The 18,388-nt window shown below is 42.0% G+C and overlaps 4 protein-coding genes across 20 annotated transcripts in view; 2 read left to right on the forward strand and 2 right to left on the reverse strand.

Annotated features, from left to right (window-relative positions):
- Positions 1-13,326, forward strand: part of LOC117136078 (titin homolog) — a 36,426-nt gene extending 23,100 nt beyond the window's left edge. For 6 of the 15 annotated variants that reach the window (XM_033296732.1, XM_033296733.1, XM_033296734.1 and 3 more), the window contains 7 exons: positions 591-956; positions 1,574-1,787; positions 1,860-1,974; positions 11,841-12,338; positions 12,399-12,539; positions 12,609-12,748; positions 12,809-13,326. In XM_033296732.1, the coding sequence (XP_033152623.1) occupies positions 591-956; positions 1,574-1,787; positions 1,860-1,974; positions 11,841-12,338; positions 12,399-12,539; positions 12,609-12,748; positions 12,809-12,929 (1,595 nt within the window). In that variant the 3' untranslated portion in view covers positions 12,930-13,326. Of the gene's footprint in view, positions 1-590; positions 957-1,573; positions 1,788-1,859; positions 3,176-11,840; positions 12,339-12,398; positions 12,540-12,608; positions 12,749-12,808 lie in introns of those variants that run through there. The other 9 variants (XM_033296735.1, XM_033296736.1, XM_033296737.1 and 6 more) reach the window with 3 other exon arrangements.
- Positions 13,327-13,457: 131 nt separating this feature from the next.
- Positions 13,458-16,830, reverse strand: LOC117136083 (lysM and putative peptidoglycan-binding domain-containing protein 4). The gene is made up of 3 exons (XM_033296754.1): positions 16,652-16,830; positions 16,017-16,576; positions 13,458-13,887 (listed from the first exon to the last, which is right to left on the reverse strand). The coding sequence occupies exons 1-3, from the start codon at positions 16,663-16,665 to the stop codon at positions 13,646-13,648; spliced, it is 816 nt and encodes a 271-aa protein (XP_033152645.1). The 5' UTR covers positions 16,666-16,830; the 3' UTR covers positions 13,458-13,645.
- On the reverse strand, positions 13,959-15,495 carry LOC117136079 (26S proteasome regulatory subunit 7). Its single transcript, XM_033296748.1, has one exon. The coding sequence runs from the start codon at positions 15,377-15,379 to the stop codon at positions 14,078-14,080; it is 1,302 nt and encodes a 433-aa protein (XP_033152639.1). The 5' UTR covers positions 15,380-15,495; the 3' UTR covers positions 13,959-14,077.
- Positions 16,831-16,902: 72 nt separating the features above from the next.
- On the forward strand, positions 16,903-18,359 carry LOC117136080 (retinol dehydrogenase 12). 3 transcript variants are annotated; one of them, XM_033296750.1, is made up of 7 exons: positions 16,903-17,047; positions 17,113-17,278; positions 17,336-17,433; positions 17,486-17,642; positions 17,698-17,957; positions 18,014-18,241; positions 18,323-18,359. In XM_033296750.1, the coding sequence occupies exons 1-7, from the start codon at positions 16,962-16,964 to the stop codon at positions 18,342-18,344; spliced, it is 1,017 nt and encodes a 338-aa protein (XP_033152641.1). In that variant the 5' UTR covers positions 16,903-16,961; the 3' UTR covers positions 18,345-18,359. The 3 variants fall into 3 exon arrangements, with proteins under 3 accessions (XP_033152641.1, XP_033152640.1, XP_033152642.1); XM_033296749.1 differs by having other exon boundaries at positions 18,298-18,337; XM_033296751.1 differs by lacking the exon at positions 18,323-18,359 and having other exon boundaries at positions 18,014-18,305.
- Positions 18,360-18,388: the final 29 nt, after the last annotated feature.

Below are 18,388 nucleotides of genomic sequence, written 5' to 3' on the forward strand. Positions count from 1 at the left end.
TGACAGCATAGACGAAGTTGCGTATGATTCCCATTCTAGCCTCTTTGAGGAACTGGACGAAGTTAGCTTAGATTCCTCCAAGGACATTCAACCCCCAACGGGCAGGGCAGCGACTCCAGTCTCTGAAGTTGACCCCATTCGCTTCGTAGACAATTGCTTTGCATTTGAGACTGATAAGACTGAAACTGATATGGTAGATGATCTTAGCATAGATACGGATAAATCCGAATGTATAGTTAACATGAAAGATATGCCTAAGAGTGATGTAGATACCAAAATTGAATCTGACAATTTGGATAGTTCAGATACACTGACATCTCCGTGCATTGTTAGTACAACAAACCGAGATGAGTCGCCGGACTTCCAAAGTAGAACTTGCTTAGATATTGACGCATCAGATAGCCCGGAAGATCATTTAAAGCACGTAGAAGTCGATGTCACTGTAGGTGATAATGTAATCTTAAGACTAGATATGGCCAGCCAAACGTCCTGCGATATGGCCGATGAACTAGAAGTAGACGCTGACTCCACCATTGCGTTTAGTTTGAGCGAAATCACATATAACTTTATCAATGAAATTCTCTTCTCAGATCAATTAGGTTCTGAGTCCATTGAAAGTGACGAGAGTGAGCCCTCCACTGCCTGCGAGACATTCAACGCAGATGGTGACTCCGATCAGGAGTTTGTTAGCCAGAGGGTCTTAGTCCTAGACGATCGGCGATCCCTTAGTACTAACACAAGCTCTAACAACAATGTGCACACCCACCTGCATCTTCCTCTAACCCAAACTAACAACCCGACCTCGGGAAGCAGACGCACCAATGGAAAACTAACAAATGGTTCCCTTCGATGGTCGGGTAGCTATGCCACCGAGCTCCCAAACGGTGGATCCTCGGGTGCCCAACCAGACGACGTTGCCGACGACGATGTTGTACTGTTGCGGCGCTTCGTGCCAGGTAACACTCGGTTGTGGCCATAACTGTCATCTCTCGGTGTTTGTTGTTGTCCCTCCCCTACGTCTGCTTAAATACGTGTTTATGTTAGCCAGGCTCTACTGTCCTTTGTGTGTTGTGTCGTGCCGTCGACGGTTGATAATTAGCATTCGGATCAGCCGACCTATTTAACCATGAAACAAGGGGAACTTAAAGTAATTACTAGCTGTCTATGGAAGTCTCTCTTAATCTCAATAACAAATGAAAAACCGGCAATCTCGTAATATGATTAGGTTTTGGAAATATGCCTTATGTATTAACAAGTTTTTGTTTGATTTCAAAGACTTAGCCATTCCAATTCACACTTCCTTGTAATCATAATAGTGCCTAGTAAAATAAAATATTTACTCCTTTTAAAAGTTGTAATAAAGAAGTTAACTACGAATTTCAATCGAAATCAAACAAAAAGAGTTTTACTGGAGAAAATTCAAGTTTTTCATTTGCAACTGGGAAGATCAAAAACTTTTAAGAGAGAATAGCTTAGCACAAGTTAATTACTAGTTAATTACTTTCCGTTCACTGTGATTTTCAAGTTCAGACTCCATAAATTCCTAAACGACCTTGATCCTAACCATTTCCAGGTTCCATTGCGGAACGCGAGGTGAAGAAGTGGTACAACGCCGTTGAGATGCCAAACAATCCGTACTCCCCGGAGGCCCTGAAGCAGCGCATCAGTGGCACCCAGGAGCGCTACATGGATGTGCCCAACATCAGTCCGAGTGCTGAGCAAAAGGCACTGGCGTCGGCGCTGACGGAAAATCCGGATCCGCCAGCGCCCAAAGCGGATTATAAGCGGTAAGTTTGGGAGAGAGACACCTACCAGCGTGTGCTAGGTCTAAGTAACTTCTGTGCATCTCTAATCTTTAGCTATAGCCGCGACTACTACATCAACAATGCTCCCACATCCCCTGACAGCACGGGGAGTGGAAAGGCCGCCACGACCAGCGCAGCCGAGGATGTGGAGGACATCGTGATCAACGAGGTAAATCAAGAACCAGAACCACATCCACCGCATGGCCGCATTTCAAGTGGCGCTCAGAGCACCGCTGCCGACCTCTCTCATTGGACCCTATCCACGCCAGTGCGACGCAGTAGCTCACTAAAGTTCATTAACAGCCGCCCCTTCCACTCGCCCTCCCCCTCGCTGGGCTACGAGAGATCGGTGCCCCTCGAGAGACCTTCGACCTCGGCGTCCCATTACCGCGAATCGAGTTTGGGTTTGGGTGACGACGACGACTTTGACCTGAGATCACAGCGCTCCTGGCGCAGCAGCTACAGTTCTCTGCCCAAGCGACACACGCAGTCCTCGCTGAGCCTGCACAGCAATGGTAGCGGGGTGTCCTTCGGCTCGTCCGTGTCCAAGAGACGTCCAGCGGCAGGTGGGCCCTCCGCCGGCGTGCTCACCCAGTTCGAAAAGCAGCTGCTGCACAAGGACCTCAAGCGGAATAGCTTCCGGGCGGTGTCCGCCACGTCCAAGGACTTTGTCATGAACCCACTCTTTGAGAGCGAGCCGCTGGGCGGGAAGACGGTCCTGCGGCCGGAGACGGAGGACCAGGGCGACTCGGGGGTGGACAGCTGCCTGAACGGCTTCAGCGGTGCGGACGCCAAGTACAGCAACAATAGTCTGCTATTCTAGGAACTCTGGGGATCGTTTGGGTCATAGGCCCCACGGATATTTGCCAAATTACGCATAGCTTAGTCAAACAAACAGATGTTAAACACTAGTCAGTATAGCAAAGCCAATTTCTCTGTACATAGCAATTAGGATGGGCATCGGCGGGAATAGAAATTACAAAAATACAACCATACTGAACACGGGAAATGAGGCAGGCACAGAATCTCCCGCACTGGAGGGGCAACCTATTCCTACCTTTCCACTGCACCAGCACCTGTTGCACCAACCACGCCACGCGAATGAGAGGGTCGAGCTAGTGTTCTGATCGTAGCTTTAGTTAATACCACTTACGTAATGCTAATGCCCTAGAGTATGCAACGTTTGTTTTTAATCATTATACTTGCTGTTAATTTTATGAAATAATATGATAAATCCTGTACCGTATCTGTATGCACACCGCTAACGCTCTTTCCAACGAAACACCATACACATATGCCTAGCGATATCTAGAAATCTATAGTGCAGTAATTCCAAATAAAGCCAAACAATAAACCAACCAACAAACAAAGCCAATACTGAACCACTGAAACAAATGTTTTTAGTATCCGTATCCGTATCCGTATCCCAATAATCCAAACGAATTGGTGAGTACAAAGCCGGGAATTAACCGAAATAGCCATTTAGATCTGACTAACAGCATTTGTTTCGAAGTCAAGTGATTGTAACTACTTGTAAATGATAAATCTTGCCTGCATGCTGCTGCCCTAGCGTCCACCAAAAAGTCCACCACATCTGCTAGACTCTAGATCCAATCCACGCCTACACTAATACTGAATACTAAAACGCCCACACTTCTTATTTCCATCGAATCCTAACCACGTACACTAACCAACAAACAAACCAATGTAAAATCCCAAATAAGAAGACTTTACTCGTTGAGTTTTTGTAAGAAACTGATTTTATTTGGAAATATCTTCGGTTTAACTAGGTGACATGAGAATCGCATCTTAAAGTAAATGGCCTACGCAGAGACCTAAGTAAATAGTCCCCGCCTTATCGAGGTCCCACGCTCGGGCACATCTGCCTATCTTGAGCGGCGAGGACCTTATCTGTGGTCTCCCACTAAGGGACTATTTTAGGAGGCGGGGAACGATCTCAAGTGACTGACTCATGTGGTGTGCACATGTTTTTGAGCAATGCACCCATGTCGCCTTAGATAACAAAATCCTAAATATAATTTATCGCTCTCGATTCATTTACATAAGATATGAACGGAGCCCAAAATTGTAAGTCTTTAAATATATTCGTGTTCATGTGTGAACATTCTGCCAAAGGGCCAGCAAAGCTGAGATGTACATTAGTATATTAGTTGCATTTATAACAGTAGTGGACTGTATTTATTTGATATATGTTCATTTATTTTGCAACTAAGATTTCAATGGGCCTAGTTTTTCTGGCTTTTAATTTTATTGGATTACAATTATGGTTTATATTATTTTTAATTCAACAATTTGTACTCAATTAACTTATTTTAAACATTTTGCTTTTTCTATGTAGAAGTACATTTTCTATTAAACAACGATATAGTGGACTGTATATTTTTATTTGTTATATTATTTTATTGTTTATTTGCTATTGATATTTATAGTACTGGCAACGGACCTGCAAAGGTTATTGCTTGCATTCTTTGTTGCACAGCACATTCCGTATGAAATATATTATTAATACTATCATTAGTATTAAGGCAATAATTAATCCAGCATGTCCGGAAATATGATGGAAATGTAAATCTTTCAATTTTTGATGGTTCTCTTTCATAAATTTAATTTCATTATTCAATCGTTCAAATTCCTCAGTATGATTTAATATTGATAGTTTCAGCGGATCCCAAATAATCTTCGGCACTTCACTAACTTCTCCTATATAAGGTGTTGATAATAATTCTTCACTTTCGGACTGAATGTTATGGTGGGCAACTAGAATTTTATCGTCGGTTCTTGCCGTACAATATGGCGCAATGCTTAAAACTCCTTGCTGAGGCAAATCAAACAATTCAATTTGAGAGCCAGTACATTGCAGACGGACTTTTGAATTCGCAGGAACCTTACCTGAGAATATTTGTATTTAGCCTACCGTGATTAATATCAATCAACAGGCTTATAATGCCTGCTTGAATTTTTTCGCCTTCTTCAATCAATGAGTGTAGCTGTTTCGTAATCATAAAGAATTTTATTGATTCCTTATAAACATAATAATTTTCTTTAAGAACTTCTGTCATGTTCTCAATTCTTATTTGCATACTTCTAAAATTGGAGTTAACATCTTCTGTTGTTCTCTTTAATAGAGTAGAAGTTGAATCAACCACAGATGTTTGTTTTTGAATTAGTTTATCAAGGTTGTTCTGGTTATCTAACAAATTCTTCATATTTTCTTCTAATTGCTCTCTATCATCTTCATCCATTATACCAAATAAAATATGATACAAGGAACCCATAAATTCGAAAGGAGCACGCTTGCTTCTAGATCTAGACTGCATCATAAACAATTTATTGTTTTCTTCAAGTTCCGATCTTGGACATTCCCGATGTCGCTCTAGTTCGTCTTTTTGGCTCTTGGTCAGCCTCATTTTTGTCAACAGACTTTATTCCTTCCAAGGGACAAATTTTAGTAATGGGTCTAGTGATATATCCTTCCTGCATCTTTACTTTAGCCACTCGGACCTTATCATCATTCCCCTTATGCACCTTTTCCACCTTTCCTAAAGGCCATCTTGCAGGATGACAATTCTCATCCTTCAATAAAACTATTTGCCCTTCTTCTATATTAGGAATTTCCTTTTTCCATTTATTCCTTTGCTGGAGCGTATGCAAATATTCACTTTTCCACTTAACCCAGAAATCTTTCTTCATTTTTTGGATAAGTCTCCACCTATCCAAATTTCCGATTTTTTCATCTTCCATTGGTTCGACTATTTCTAAAGGTGGTCTTCCAATTAAAAAATGACCTGGTGTTAAAACTTCTTGTTGGTCCTTCTCACTAACTATAGTGTATAATGGCCTTGAATTTAAGCATGCTTCTATTTGACATAAAAGAGTTGACATTTCTTCGTAAGTCAAAATAGTGTCGCCGATTATACGCTTTAAATGGTATTTCATTGACTTAACTCCAGCTTCCCAAATACCTCCGAAGTGAGGTCCTGCCGGGGGAATAAAATGCCAATCAATCCTGTCCTTTTCAAGCTGCGCTGCAATCGTTATATTTTCTTGTATTGCATTAAATAACTCTTGATCTAATTTTCTTGCAGCTCCTACAAAATTTGTTCCGTTGTCTGAATAGATATTGGAACATTTTCCCCGTCTAGCAATAAATCTTCTGAGTGCTGCTAAAAATGCGTCTGAAGTTAGATCGCTTACCATTTCTAAGTGTATGGCTTTGGTGGCCATGCAAACGAATACAGCAACGTATCCTTTAAATGTTTTTTGGCCACGATTTTTTGAACATTTAACATAATAAGGACCTGCGTAATCTATTCCAGTATTAAGAAACGGGAATGTCATCGTCACTCTATATTTTGGCAAGTTACCCATTATTTGCTGAGCTGTATTTTGTTTATACCTTGCACACGTTACACATTCTCTTAAATACTTTTTCAACGAATTTTTCAACCCGAAAATCCAATACTTTCTTTGGATATAGTTTCGCATTAGGTTTATCCCTCCATGCAATGTTTCCTTATGAGCATTTTTTATTAATAAGCTTGTTAGGTGGCATTTTTCTAAAATGATTGGATGTTTAACATTAAATTCTGCATTGGAATTTTGCAATCTTCCTCCAACTCTTAGAACCCCATCCTTGTCCAAAAATGGATTCAATGACAATATTTTATTATTTGTCTTGATTTCCTTTTTGATTTTAAGGCACTTTATCTCTTGCCTAAACTGGTATTCTTGTTGTTTCTTAATAACAATTGTTTCCGCTATTCTTATCTCCTTTACTGAAATAATTGATGAATAGGCTTTATTTCTTGTTTTCATCTGCACGAATCTATTTATGTATGCTATTATACGTATAAGTTTTTCTATACTGGAATACCTTTCTATTAATTCGTAAATAGGATCATCTATTTTGTCATTTAATACCGTATTTATTAAGACAGGTTCTTCTACAGACTGCTGCCGAGGCCAAAGTTCTTTTGGGTCTGCTAGCCATTTCGGACCTTTCCACCAAAAATCACAGTTGATCAACTGGTTAGAATCCACTCCCCTGGATGCTAAATCTGCTGGATTATCCTCTGACTTAACATGATTCCATTCAGTATTTTTTAATTTCCGAATGTCATCCGTTCTTCTTTTTATAAATTTGATCTTACTTTGACCACTGTTAATCCATGCTAAGGTAATCGTGGAATCACTCCAAGCATAGATCTCCATTATATTGTCAATTGATCCTTTTAGTCTTTGGATTAATTCACTAAGCAGGTGAGCTGCACACAGCTCGAGTTTGGGAATTGTCTTCCTATTTTTTATAGGGTTGACTCTACTTTTGCTAGCTATTATATTAACATGAGGTCCTACTTTAGCATAGACTACTGCAGCATATGCTTTTTCGGAGGCGTCCGCAAATCCGTGAATCTGAATGACTGAAGAACTGTTTGAATTAATCCACCTTGGGATTCGAATATTCTCTAACAACAATAAATTTTCTTTATATTTTTCCCAATAATTTTTATCTTCTATGGATAATTCCTGATCCCATTCACTTTTATTTATCCAAAGTTTTTGAATAAAAAGTTTTCCTGAAACCGTGACTGGTGCCAACCATCCTAACGGATCAAATATTTTTGCTAGCGTTGATAACACAACGCGCTTATTTATATTTTTTGATTCATCATTACAATTTACGCTGAACTTAAATAAATCATTTTGAGGTTCCCATTTTAGTCCTAAAGTTTTAACACATTCATTTTCGATAATATTGAGAACCTTATTGTCCCCTGTGTCCTCCACAGTGGTTAATATTTTGGAATTGTTGGAAATCCATTTCCTTAAGTTGAATCCAACTTTCTGCAATTCATGGAGAATTAATGTTATTAATTTATTAGCTTCTTCTACCGAATCAGCTCCAGTCATTAGGTCATCCATATAGAAATCATTCCTAATTATTGCACTAATAACTTGGTTTTTACATTTATCTGCAATATCTACCAGAACCCTGGTAGCCAAATATGGTGCAGATGCAGTTCCGTAAGTGACTGTGGTTAATTTATATGTTTTAATTTTTTCTTTTGGAGAATTTCTCCATAAAATATATTGATATTTTTGATCATTATTATCTATTTTAATTTGTCGGTACATCTTTTCAATGTCTGCCGAAACAACAAATTCCCATTTTCTCCATTTAATAATAATGTCAAAAATATCTTTTTGAACTCGTGGCCCAACCCACATTATGTCGTTCAAACTTTTGTTATTCGTAGTTTTTGCTGAAGCATCAAAAACTACTCTCAATTTGGTCGTAAGGCTTGAATCTCTAATCACTGCCTGGTGCGGTAAAAAATATTTGCCTTCATCACTCACTTCAATCATGTGTCCTAAATCCATGTATTCATTCATGAATTTAGTGTAGTCAACCTTAAGTTTTTCATTTCTTTTTAGTTTTTTCTCCAGATTCATGTAACGAGCTATCGCTTGTTTCTTTGAATCTCCTAAGGTGACATCCTCCTTGAATGGAATTGACACAATGTATCGCCCATCTGAATCTTTTTTTGTCGTTTTGATAAATTTATTTTCACAGATTTCAGACTCGATATCATCTTTTTCTTCTTCTTCCACTTCCCAGTAGCGATCTAACTCTTTTATTTCTATTGTTGTGGCTACAATGGTTTCTTTTCCTTTGGATTTTTTACATCCAGAAACTATCCACCCGAAATCAGTTTTTTGCCCAAGGAGACCGTCTATTTTTATAACTCCATTTTGCAGAATGTGAGTATATACGTCTGCTCCAATGATTAGATCAATGCGACCCGGTTTATTAAAATCGGGGTCGGCTAATTTAAAGTTCTTCCATTTTTTCTGATCAACATTAATCGTGTTGACTGGAAGTGCCTTCATAAGTTTTGGGAGAATAATTGCTTCAATTTCTAAATTTTTCGGAGAATTTCTTATCGAAATAACCGCTTTGTGCTTGGAGATGCACGTTCCTGTGGAAGATACTCCACTTATTTCAGTATGAGACCGAAATTTTTTCAATTTTAGAATCTGTGCAGACTCTTCTGAAATAATTGTGCTTTGAGCGCCACTATCAATCAATGCTCTTAATTGTTCAAAGCCTCCATACCTCGACTTTACTTGAATCAAGGCCGTGGCCAACAAGGCTTGACCTGTTGTTCTACACGTATTCACTTTTTCTGGATTATGACCTGCAAAGTGAAGTAACGTGTGGTGAGGTTTACGACAAGTCGAACAAAGCTGCTCGCTTATACATTTTTTACCAAACGGATGCCTCAGACATCTTAGGCAAATCCCATTTTTTCTTACCCAGTCAGACCGTTCTGCTGGATTCATTATTTTAAATTTATGGCATTGAATTAAATAATGCCCTGGTAGTTTGCAATATGCACAATTGTCACTATAATTTTTATTCTTGTTATTATTAATCATTTTCTTTACAGGTTTTACTTCCTGTGAGAATGATGATATAGAATTGAGCCTTTGCTCTAAAAAGTCCATGACATCAGAAAGTGCCTGTATTTCTTTTGTCTTTTTAACATGGCTTTCATATAAATTGAGTGATTCTTTATTGAATTTCCGAAGAATTATGTGAGCGAAAATTGCATCCACATCTTCTGGTAATTGTGCCTTTAATTTTATAATATAAATTGACTCGTTAATCGTGTCAATAAATGTCTTTATTTGCTTATTGGATTCTAAATTTAAATTTGGCATATCCATAAGCCTATTCATATGATCTGAGAATATGTTTCTTTTATTCTCATATCGCTTGGTCAAAAACTCCCAAGTGGCTTCATAATTTTCTCCAGAGCCGAGCAGTAAATGAGTAACCACATTTCTGGCTTCTCCTTTTAATGCTGACTTTAGATAATTAAATTTGAGAGAAGGACTGAGATCCTCTCTCACATGTATGAGCTCTGTAAAGAGTTCATTAAAAAGATCCCATTCTTTGGAATCACCAAAGAAAGTGGGAATCTGTATTTTAGGCAGGGTTGGTAACTCCTCCGCCTTAACAACCGTCGACATTTCAGCTTTATTTATTGTGCCACTGAGTCGACTATTAATGGCTGTAATAATATTTTGTTTGTCAAATTCAAGTTCGCTAATTTCTTCTTCGAATAGCGAGCTCTCAAAATGACTATTCACCTGTTCAATCAGGTTATCTATTTTATGCCATAAAAATTCAATTTTATTTTTCCTTATTTTAAGGAAATCTGGACTACTGTCTATTAGTTTAGACGTATCTTCTAGATATACTCGAAATTGGCCAACATTATTTCGAAATGCCTGCTCTACTTTTAAAGCGTTGTTTTGTGCTATACCCTCTTTTTCAGGGTGACCACACATTTCAAGGTTTAATGTAGGGGGAGGGTTTGATTTAGGGACAGTGTTTGATTTAGGGAAAGTGTTTTCTACCGACTCGCCCTTAATTTTTTCATTTTTATTTTTAATTTTTTCTAACACCATCATTATTAAATCATACTGCTTCGCGTTAAAATATTCATGATCGACAACGCCGATCTTTAACAAATTGCTATGATTAGCAATGAAACATTTTTGAAGCTCATTTAATTTTAGAATTTCTACATCTGTTAATGTTGGTTTTACTTCCAACTTTCTAATTTCCAAAATAATTTCGGACTGCTTCTTAAGGAATTGAATAGTCTTTTCTGACATCATTTTGAAAATTTTTTGTAATTTCTTAATATATATAGTACGTGTATATGTATTTTATATGTATTTATATATATATGTGTGTTTGGATAAACAGAAAATTCTTGTTTTGACTTAGCTGATGTCGTTGTTGTTGCTGCTGCTGTTGCTGCTGTTGTTGCTGCTGTTGCTACTGCTGTTGCTGCTTCTGCTGCTGCTGTTGTTGCTGCTTCTGCTGCTGGTAGAGGCTCCTTTGAATTCGACTTCCTTCTCTTCTTTAAGGCTCCGTCGATGTTTAAAGATGATTTTTTTTTTTATTTGGCACGTTTTATTATTTTTGTAGTCCAGTCAGATTTTTTGTTTTTTAGCCATTTATTTCGGCATTTATGCTCTTTTGGCATATACACTGCACTCTATTTATGAGCTGATTTAATGCTATTAGAGCATTTATAAGGCACTGTTTTCAGGCACTTTTTATTTAATTTATGCTCTTATGGCATATACACTGCACTCTATTTATGAGCTGATTTAATGCTATTAGAGCATTTATAAGGCACTTTTGTTATGCACTTTTTAATTTCACAATTGCTGATGTATGGCCTCAAGCACGCCTTACCACAATTTATAATGGTACACAAAGCAACCTTTAGCTATAGACTATAAGGTGCTTGTTTTAAAACATAAAAGATTCTTTTGTATCTTTTTGCTTTTTATATTTATACTCTGTTCCTTACCTTTGGTAGGGGGAAACAAGAGTCACTTATTTTTGCTACCTTTAGCTGTAAGATGCTTAAAGGAGCTGGCCTTTCTCTGAGTTCCTTACCTTTGGTAGGGGGAAACTGCAGAGTCGATTAAAGGCTCGATTGACCAAATGTAAAATCCCAAATAAGAAGACTTTACTCGTTGAGTTTTTGTAAGAAACTGATTTTATTTGGAAATATCTTCGGTTTAACTAGGTGACATGAGAATCGCATCTTAAAGTAAATGGCCTACGCAGAGACCTAAGTAAATAGTCCCCGCCTTATCGAGGTCCCACGCTCGGGCACATCTGCCTATCTTGAGCGGCGAGGACCTTATCTGTGGTCTCCCACTAAGGGACTATTTTAGGAGGCGGGGAACGATCTCAAGTGACTGACTCATGTGGTGTGCACATGTTTTTGAGCAATGCACCCATGTCGCCTTAGATAACAAAATCCTAAATATAATTTATCGCTCTCGATTCATTTACATAAGATATGAACGGAGCCCAAAATTGTAAGTCTTTAAATATATTCGTGTTCATGTGTGAACACCAACACGCACCCACCAAAACCACTGTCAACTACCAAACCGATAATGTTTTACCAAAAGGCTCGAAAGGCAAGCCAACCTGCCACTGAGCAGGATCCGCCGCAGGAATCGGTATCGGTATACAAAGCCACGCCCGTCCAAGTCCTGGATGAGTCCCTGGATTCGCAATCGAATCCCTCGCTGTACTCCCTGCAAACCACGACCACAAACACAAGCGATGAATCCGATACGGTTCGCATTTACGACTTTAACAAGCAGGAAACAACGATTATCAGGGCTGCTCCAGCGGAGCAGCAGGCCAGTGACTCCACCACTTCCTCCATGGAGTCCGCCCAGGCTGCTCCACCTTCGGTTTCTTCATCCATCGACTCATCAGTGTCCCAGAAGCGGGAGCGTCCTGTGGTTCTTCAGTTCGGCCCAGGCGATTCGGCGCCAACATTAGGATCGCCTGCTAGTACGCCCACGCGGGGATCCACTCCGCCTGCTTTTAGATTCCTGCAGCCCAAACGTCGCCTCATCGATCCCAGTCAGGTGCTATCCGTCGACGAGGATGATGTGGTAAGAGTAACTCGGATGGTTGACTTGGTAACGTATGCTAATGCAACGCCCTATTGTTAGCCTGAACCCACAACTCCTGCGGCTGAGAAGCCCGTCATCGAAGATGAGGTGGCCCATTCCATGCCATCTGTTAAGGCTCTGGCGCAGGCGTTCCTCCTGACCAGCAAGCACACACAACCCCAACGAAGATGGCGGGCCAAGGTAAGGAAAATTATATGAATCTCAACCATTAACAGGTAGTTTAATCAAGTGGAATGATCCCCTTTATAGGTTAGAATAGCAGCCCCGCCAGACACTCCAGATAAGCCGAACACGTCACTAGCCAAGCGGCACAAACTGGAGCACGCCGTCTCCATGGCAGAAGTAGCCGATGAGTCTACGATCGCCTCGGACTTATCATCACTCGAAACGTTAGCTCTCTAGAGAACCTTGGTCGAGCTATTACTATTCTAGATTGCATCTCATTTCAGGGATCCTTCCATGCATTCGGAGGCCACTCCACCTATAGCCTCACCGGCGAGTCCTGTGCCCGTGCGCCACGGATTCCTCCGGAGCAATATTGCTTTCTTTGAGAATTTAAAGTTCAAGTGAATATGCGAATGCAGTTTTGCTGGGTGCGACCATTGGTTGATCTTCCCGGAGGGGAAAATGCAATACAATGGCGAAGCACCAAGCCGGCCATACTCCAAACCAAATCTTCGCCAAATACCATGTGCCATGGCCGCCATTTCCCAGTCGAAACATCACGGAAACAAAGTACTTAACTTCAGTTGGCCGTTAGCATGCGCCATTGTTAATTGTAGTTCGTATTTACTATTACATAATTCTTATATCCATGGATACTATTTATTTAGCTCTAAGATATGTATTACGTACTTTTTAGGCGTAAGAGAAACTTTCCCAACTTCAGCTGAATAATGTTACACCTTACCCGTACTAGTTTAAATGTTACATAATTGTACTCAATAAAACATATAGAAAAGCAAAACTGCGGGGTTACGACTTATATTCACAGCACAATCGGATCTTAGGATCTTGCATTTCGTGCTGCCAGGAGTGATGTGGTGCATAGACAAGCCTATTCATCTGGGAAGCACCCAAATCGTGGTAATTTAAAAGTTCTGTCGACAAATACCTTATTATTTTTATCAAGAGTCAATACAAAGTTACGCGCATAGGTATAAAAATAAATTCCGTCGCCTGGGGTTGCATTTGAAATGCGCCAGGCTCATCTGAGAGATTGAGGGGATGCCAGGTGAGGGGTGCCGTTTGGAATGATGATCACTTCGGGTGCAGACATTACCCAACTACTGTGCACTATGGTTGTGATGTGGATGCTCTGCCAGGTAGATGACGTATACCAAGGGTATGACGACACACAAGGCGAGTATGAAGATCAGCAGACATATCCAAGACAAGTCGCAGTCCGATCCGGACCAGTCGATGGCACTCAAAGAGGGTCCAGGAATGGGACGCACAAGCGGAGCGTGTCTGTCCACCATGTGGTTAAGCAGAGCGGCACTTTCCTCGTAGGGTTGCTCCATATTGGCTGTAGACAAAGTTAAGAAATTATGATTTATTACACAATTAAAAGACATTGCAAACAAGATTTATAAAATATTTAAAACACCTCAGCTTTCAGTTGGTGGAGGTATAGATTTTGCTTTATTTCATAAATTGCCAGCTGCAGAATGTGTTACAGTTTGCAGAGGATACAGAATAGTGCCAATAAATGTAACTTAGTTGTAGGTCATGTAGCGTGGAGTGGCGCTGAACTTGGCGTAGCTCTTGATAACCTTCTTGACAGCTTCGAGGAAATCCTTCTCTGTGGCCACCTTGCGACGCGCCCGAATGGCGAACATGCCCGCTTCCGTGCACACTGACCGGATCTCAGCACCAGTCGAGTTGGGACATAGACGCGCCAGTAGATCGAAGCGAATATCTCGCTCCACGGACATGGAGCGGGCGTGAATCTTAAAGATGTGCGAGCGACCGTCCTGGTCAGGCAGGCCGAACTCCACCTTTCGGTCCAGACGGCCGGGACGCATAAGCGCCGGATCCAACGTGTCGGGTCGGTTGGTGGCCATCAGCACCTTGATATTTCCGCGCGGATCGAAGCCATCCAGTTGGTTAATCAGCTCCAACATGGTGCGCTGCACCTCGTTGTCGCCGCCGGCACCATCGTCGAATCGGGCACCACCGATAGCATCAATTTCGTCAAAGAAGATGAGACAAGCCTTTTTGGAACGCGCCATTTCGAATAGCTCGCGCACCATACGAGCGCCTTCACCCACGTACTTTTGCACCAGCTCAGAGCCAATGACGCGGATAAAGCAGGCGTCCGTGCGGTTGGCAACGGCGCGGGCACAGAGGGTCTTTCCCGTTCCCGGTGGGCCAAACAATAGCACACCTTTGGGCGGCTCAATACCCAGATTGACGAACTTTTCCGGGTGCAGCAGTGGCGTCTCCACCACCTCGCGCAGCTTTTCGATCTGTTCCTTGCAGCCGCCCACATCGCTGTAGGTGACGTCCGGCTTGTCCTCAACCTGCATCATGGTAACCGTAGGATCAATCTTGGGAGGCAGCGGAATGTGGATCTGGTACTTGTTGCGGTCGACGCCTACACGCATCCCCTCCTCTATGTCAGTGGGGGCCACCGAGTCGGCCAGGTCCACAACGAACTTGGCGAACTGCTTAACATTGATGATATACTTGGGGTCGTCGGAATCCGCGTTGATGATCTTGGTGCATCGGGCAACCTGCAGCGGCTGCTCGTTTTGCAGGATCTGCTTGTCGGCGGCCAAATCCCAGAGCGCTGGTGGCGCCAGACCCGTGTCGCTTTCCTTGATTCCAGTCAGCTCGTTCACCTGCTTCACAGCCTTCTGAATGTCCTCCTCGATGCTCTTGATGGATTTGTGATACTGGCTCTGGCCATAAGTCTTCAGAAGCTCAATGTCGCCCTCGTCGAGGGACTTGATCTCCTTGTCCTCCTTCTCATCGTGCTTCACCTTGCGCTGGTCGTCGCCCAGGTAGTCCGGCATCTTATTCGATTGCAATTGTACGGGTTTTAAGGCAAAAAATGAGTTTATACGATGTTTTCCTTTTGTTTTACGGCGAGAATGACTGAACAATTTGGCATAGAGATGGGAGAAGCACCGCTAGTGCTATCGACGAATCGATGCATACTTTTCCAACACTGAATTTAACACTAGGAACTATCGATGTGTAGTCACTTTTAACTTCTACTGTTAAAATACAAACCTATAACTTTTCAAAAAAATATTTTACGGTGTTTCAATTTGAAATAAACTAATTAGTAACTGGAGCTTAAATATTAAACACACAAAACTCTCCAATGCTGTTATATTTCTTATCTTATCTTATGGTTAGTTGAAATTGGTAGATATTTGAATTGAAATAGATAAGAAACTTTGTAATTTTTAAAGTACTAATATTGCTTCAGCAATCCAGTAAACATCAACACAGTAAAATCTTTATCATTGATACGCTCTGCACCCTTTACCTTACCTGTATTTTTATTTTTAAATTGAATATTATAGACACTCGCACTGAAATCAGCACTGACCTTTCTTCACCAACAGTGAAAGTATTTCAGGAATTTTAAAAACCGCGGCGAATTGTGGGCTATTTTTCCCCAACTGCATCTTCTGTACTCACCTTCGTCATTGGGCGCACCCTGGGCTCCCTCGTAGAATTGCCCAGCAGCTCTGCTCGTCGATGGTTTCTCGTGATCCACGGCGCCTGAAGCATTCACCGCCGCCACCAGGAGTCGCTCATCCAGCATTTGGCGCGCATCCTCGAGAGGATTGCGTTCGGGAGCTGGTTCCCGCTCAATATTGTGCCTAGGACTGTTGTTCCCGCTGCGGTGGACCGCAGGAAGGGCTTCGAGGCCCCCGTTGCCCAGCAGGACGTTGTGCACTGTGACCGGAATGCGAATAACCCGATGTGCGTGGATCTCATTTTCGCGGTCGATCTTGTTGAGGCGCTTGATGTCCGCCACAGAGGAGTGGAAGCGCAGGGCCAGCGCCTGGAGTGTGTCTCCCTCTTGGACCTTTACCTCCAGCGTGTTCTCGTAGCGGCCGAGGCGGGCGTGGCCATTGGCCCTCCTGGCCAGAGGGAGCAGATCTTCGAACTCGTCGTCATCGTAGGCGGGACGGGCAAAGATGTCTTCCACGTCGTCGGGTCCAATTTCATCCTGATTGTGTTGTTGCTGGCGCCTGAAGATGAGGTGAGAACACCGATCACATTCGGATCTCTTGGAAAAAGCCACAGTCGAGTTGGCGCTGACTTACGCATTGCGACGCATTGTTTTCCTGCTTGCCTTGGCGGGATTTCCTGGCCCAGATCTCGGGTGTGTTCCTTCCCTCGGTCAAATCGCACCTCTTTGTTTAGCTCAAGCCAGTTAATTAACGCAATTAGATTATTTACGTGTAAAGTTTGTTCTCAGCAGCAGCCCACGAAGAACAACAACAAAGGGAAAGCTTCGTCACAGATGACCGAAAATATCGATAGTCCTCTGTTAACGAGCGCTGTTAGCCTTAACAGGGTAAACACAGCTGTTTTCGTTTACAAGCTAATTTATATATTTTTTGAGTTCCTGAAATGTCACTATTTGCGTTTCTCAAGAGCCGCACCGCGTTCTGGCTGAGCTTCACCGGCACGACGACGGGACTGGCCTTCTTCGTCAAGTGGGTGCTCTGCTTCTCACACAGAATTCCCTTGTTTTTACTACACATTTCATACCGTCTCACAGGGATCTTATGCAAGGCGGTCAGTTCACCAAAGAAACCAATGAGACCGGCAAGGTGTTCATTGTCACCGGTGCCAACACGGGGATCGGCAAGGAGACGGTGAGAGATATTGCGAAGCGAGGGGGCACCGTCTACATGGCATGCAGAAACCTAAAGAAATGTGAGGAGGTACGATCTTTATTAGGATAATTTCCTAAAACGCGACTAAATACTTCTCGCATGCAGGCTCGCGAGGAAATCGTGCTGGAAACGAAGAACAAATATGTGTACTGCCGGCAATGTGACCTGGCTTCCCAAGAGTCCATCCGCCACTTTGTTGCTGCGTAAGTCTACCTTAGGCCAAAATTATTTTTATTCCGCAATCCATGTCCGCAGCTTCAAGAGGGAACAGGAGCATCTGCACGTACTGATCAACAACGCCGGTGTTATGCGCTGTCCCAGATCTCTCACCTCAGATGGCATCGAGCTTCAGCTGGGGGTTAATCACATGGGTCACTTCCTGCTTACCAATTTACTGTTGGGTCTACTCAAGGTACCACACAGTTGTACTAGATCTTAAAAATGATTAATAACCATTTTATTCATAGAAATCCTCACCCAGTCGGATTGTAAATGTATCCAGTTTGGCACACACTCGAGGAGAAATAAACACTGGCGATCTGAACAGCGACAAATCCTACGATGAAGGCAAGGCCTACAGCCAGAGCAAGTTGGCCAATGTACTCTTCACAAGGGAGTTGGCCAAAAGATTAGAGGGCACCAACGTAACGGCAAATGCCCTGCATCCAGGTGTGGTGGACACAGAAATCATCAGGCACATGGGTTTCTTCAATAATTTCTTTGCTGGGTTTGTAGAGAAGTGATGACATTAAAACATTTTTAACGAAATATTTATCTTTTCAGACTCTTTGTTAAGCCTTTGTTTTGGCCCTTTGTTAAGACTCCGAGAAATGGTGCTCAGACCTCGTTGTACGTTGCTCTGGATCCCGAGCTAGAAAAGGTGACAGGACAATACTTCAGCGACTGCAAGCTGAAGGAAATGGCGCCGGCTGCCACCGACACCCAAACGGCTAAGTGGCTCTGGGCAGTCAGTGAAAAGTGGACTAAGCCAACGATGATTACAATACAATAGTTCGTATTGTGAAATATGTTTCTGTTACTTCGCATAAATTTTCAGTTTCTTACAGTCTACAAATCTTCCATTTGTTTTAGTTATTTTAACGTGGCCGACTAATAAGAGTTGAAAGCTCAGGGCTTGTATGCGTTCGAACTGACGTA

This window comes from Drosophila mauritiana, chromosome 2R (assembly GCF_004382145.1).
Source record: "Drosophila mauritiana strain mau12 chromosome 2R, ASM438214v1, whole genome shotgun sequence".
NCBI lineage: Eukaryota > Metazoa > Arthropoda > Insecta > Diptera > Drosophilidae > Drosophila > Drosophila mauritiana.

What these genes read in the sequence shown, in the direction of transcription:
- LOC117136079 (XM_033296748.1), bottom strand. Translation starts at nt 15,379, where the DNA reads ATGCCGGACTACCTGGGCGACGACCAGCGCAAGGTGAAGCACGATGAG.
- LOC117136083 (XM_033296754.1), bottom strand. An exon ending in GGGTGCGCCCAATGACGAAG is followed by an intron (nt 13,888 to 16,016) that starts GTGAGTACAGAA and finishes CTTTGTCTACAG; the next exon opens with CCAATATGGAGCAACCCTAC.
- LOC117136080 (XM_033296749.1), top strand. Translation starts at nt 16,962, where the DNA reads ATGTCACTATTTGCGTTTCTCAAGAGCCGCACCGCGTTCTGGCTGAGC. An exon ending in ACCTAAAGAAATGTGAGGAG is followed by an intron (nt 17,279 to 17,335) that starts GTACGATCTTTA and finishes TCTCGCATGCAG; the next exon opens with GCTCGCGAGGAAATCGTGCT. An exon ending in TACTGTTGGGTCTACTCAAG is followed by an intron (nt 17,643 to 17,697) that starts GTACCACACAGT and finishes TTTTATTCATAG; the next exon opens with AAATCCTCACCCAGTCGGAT.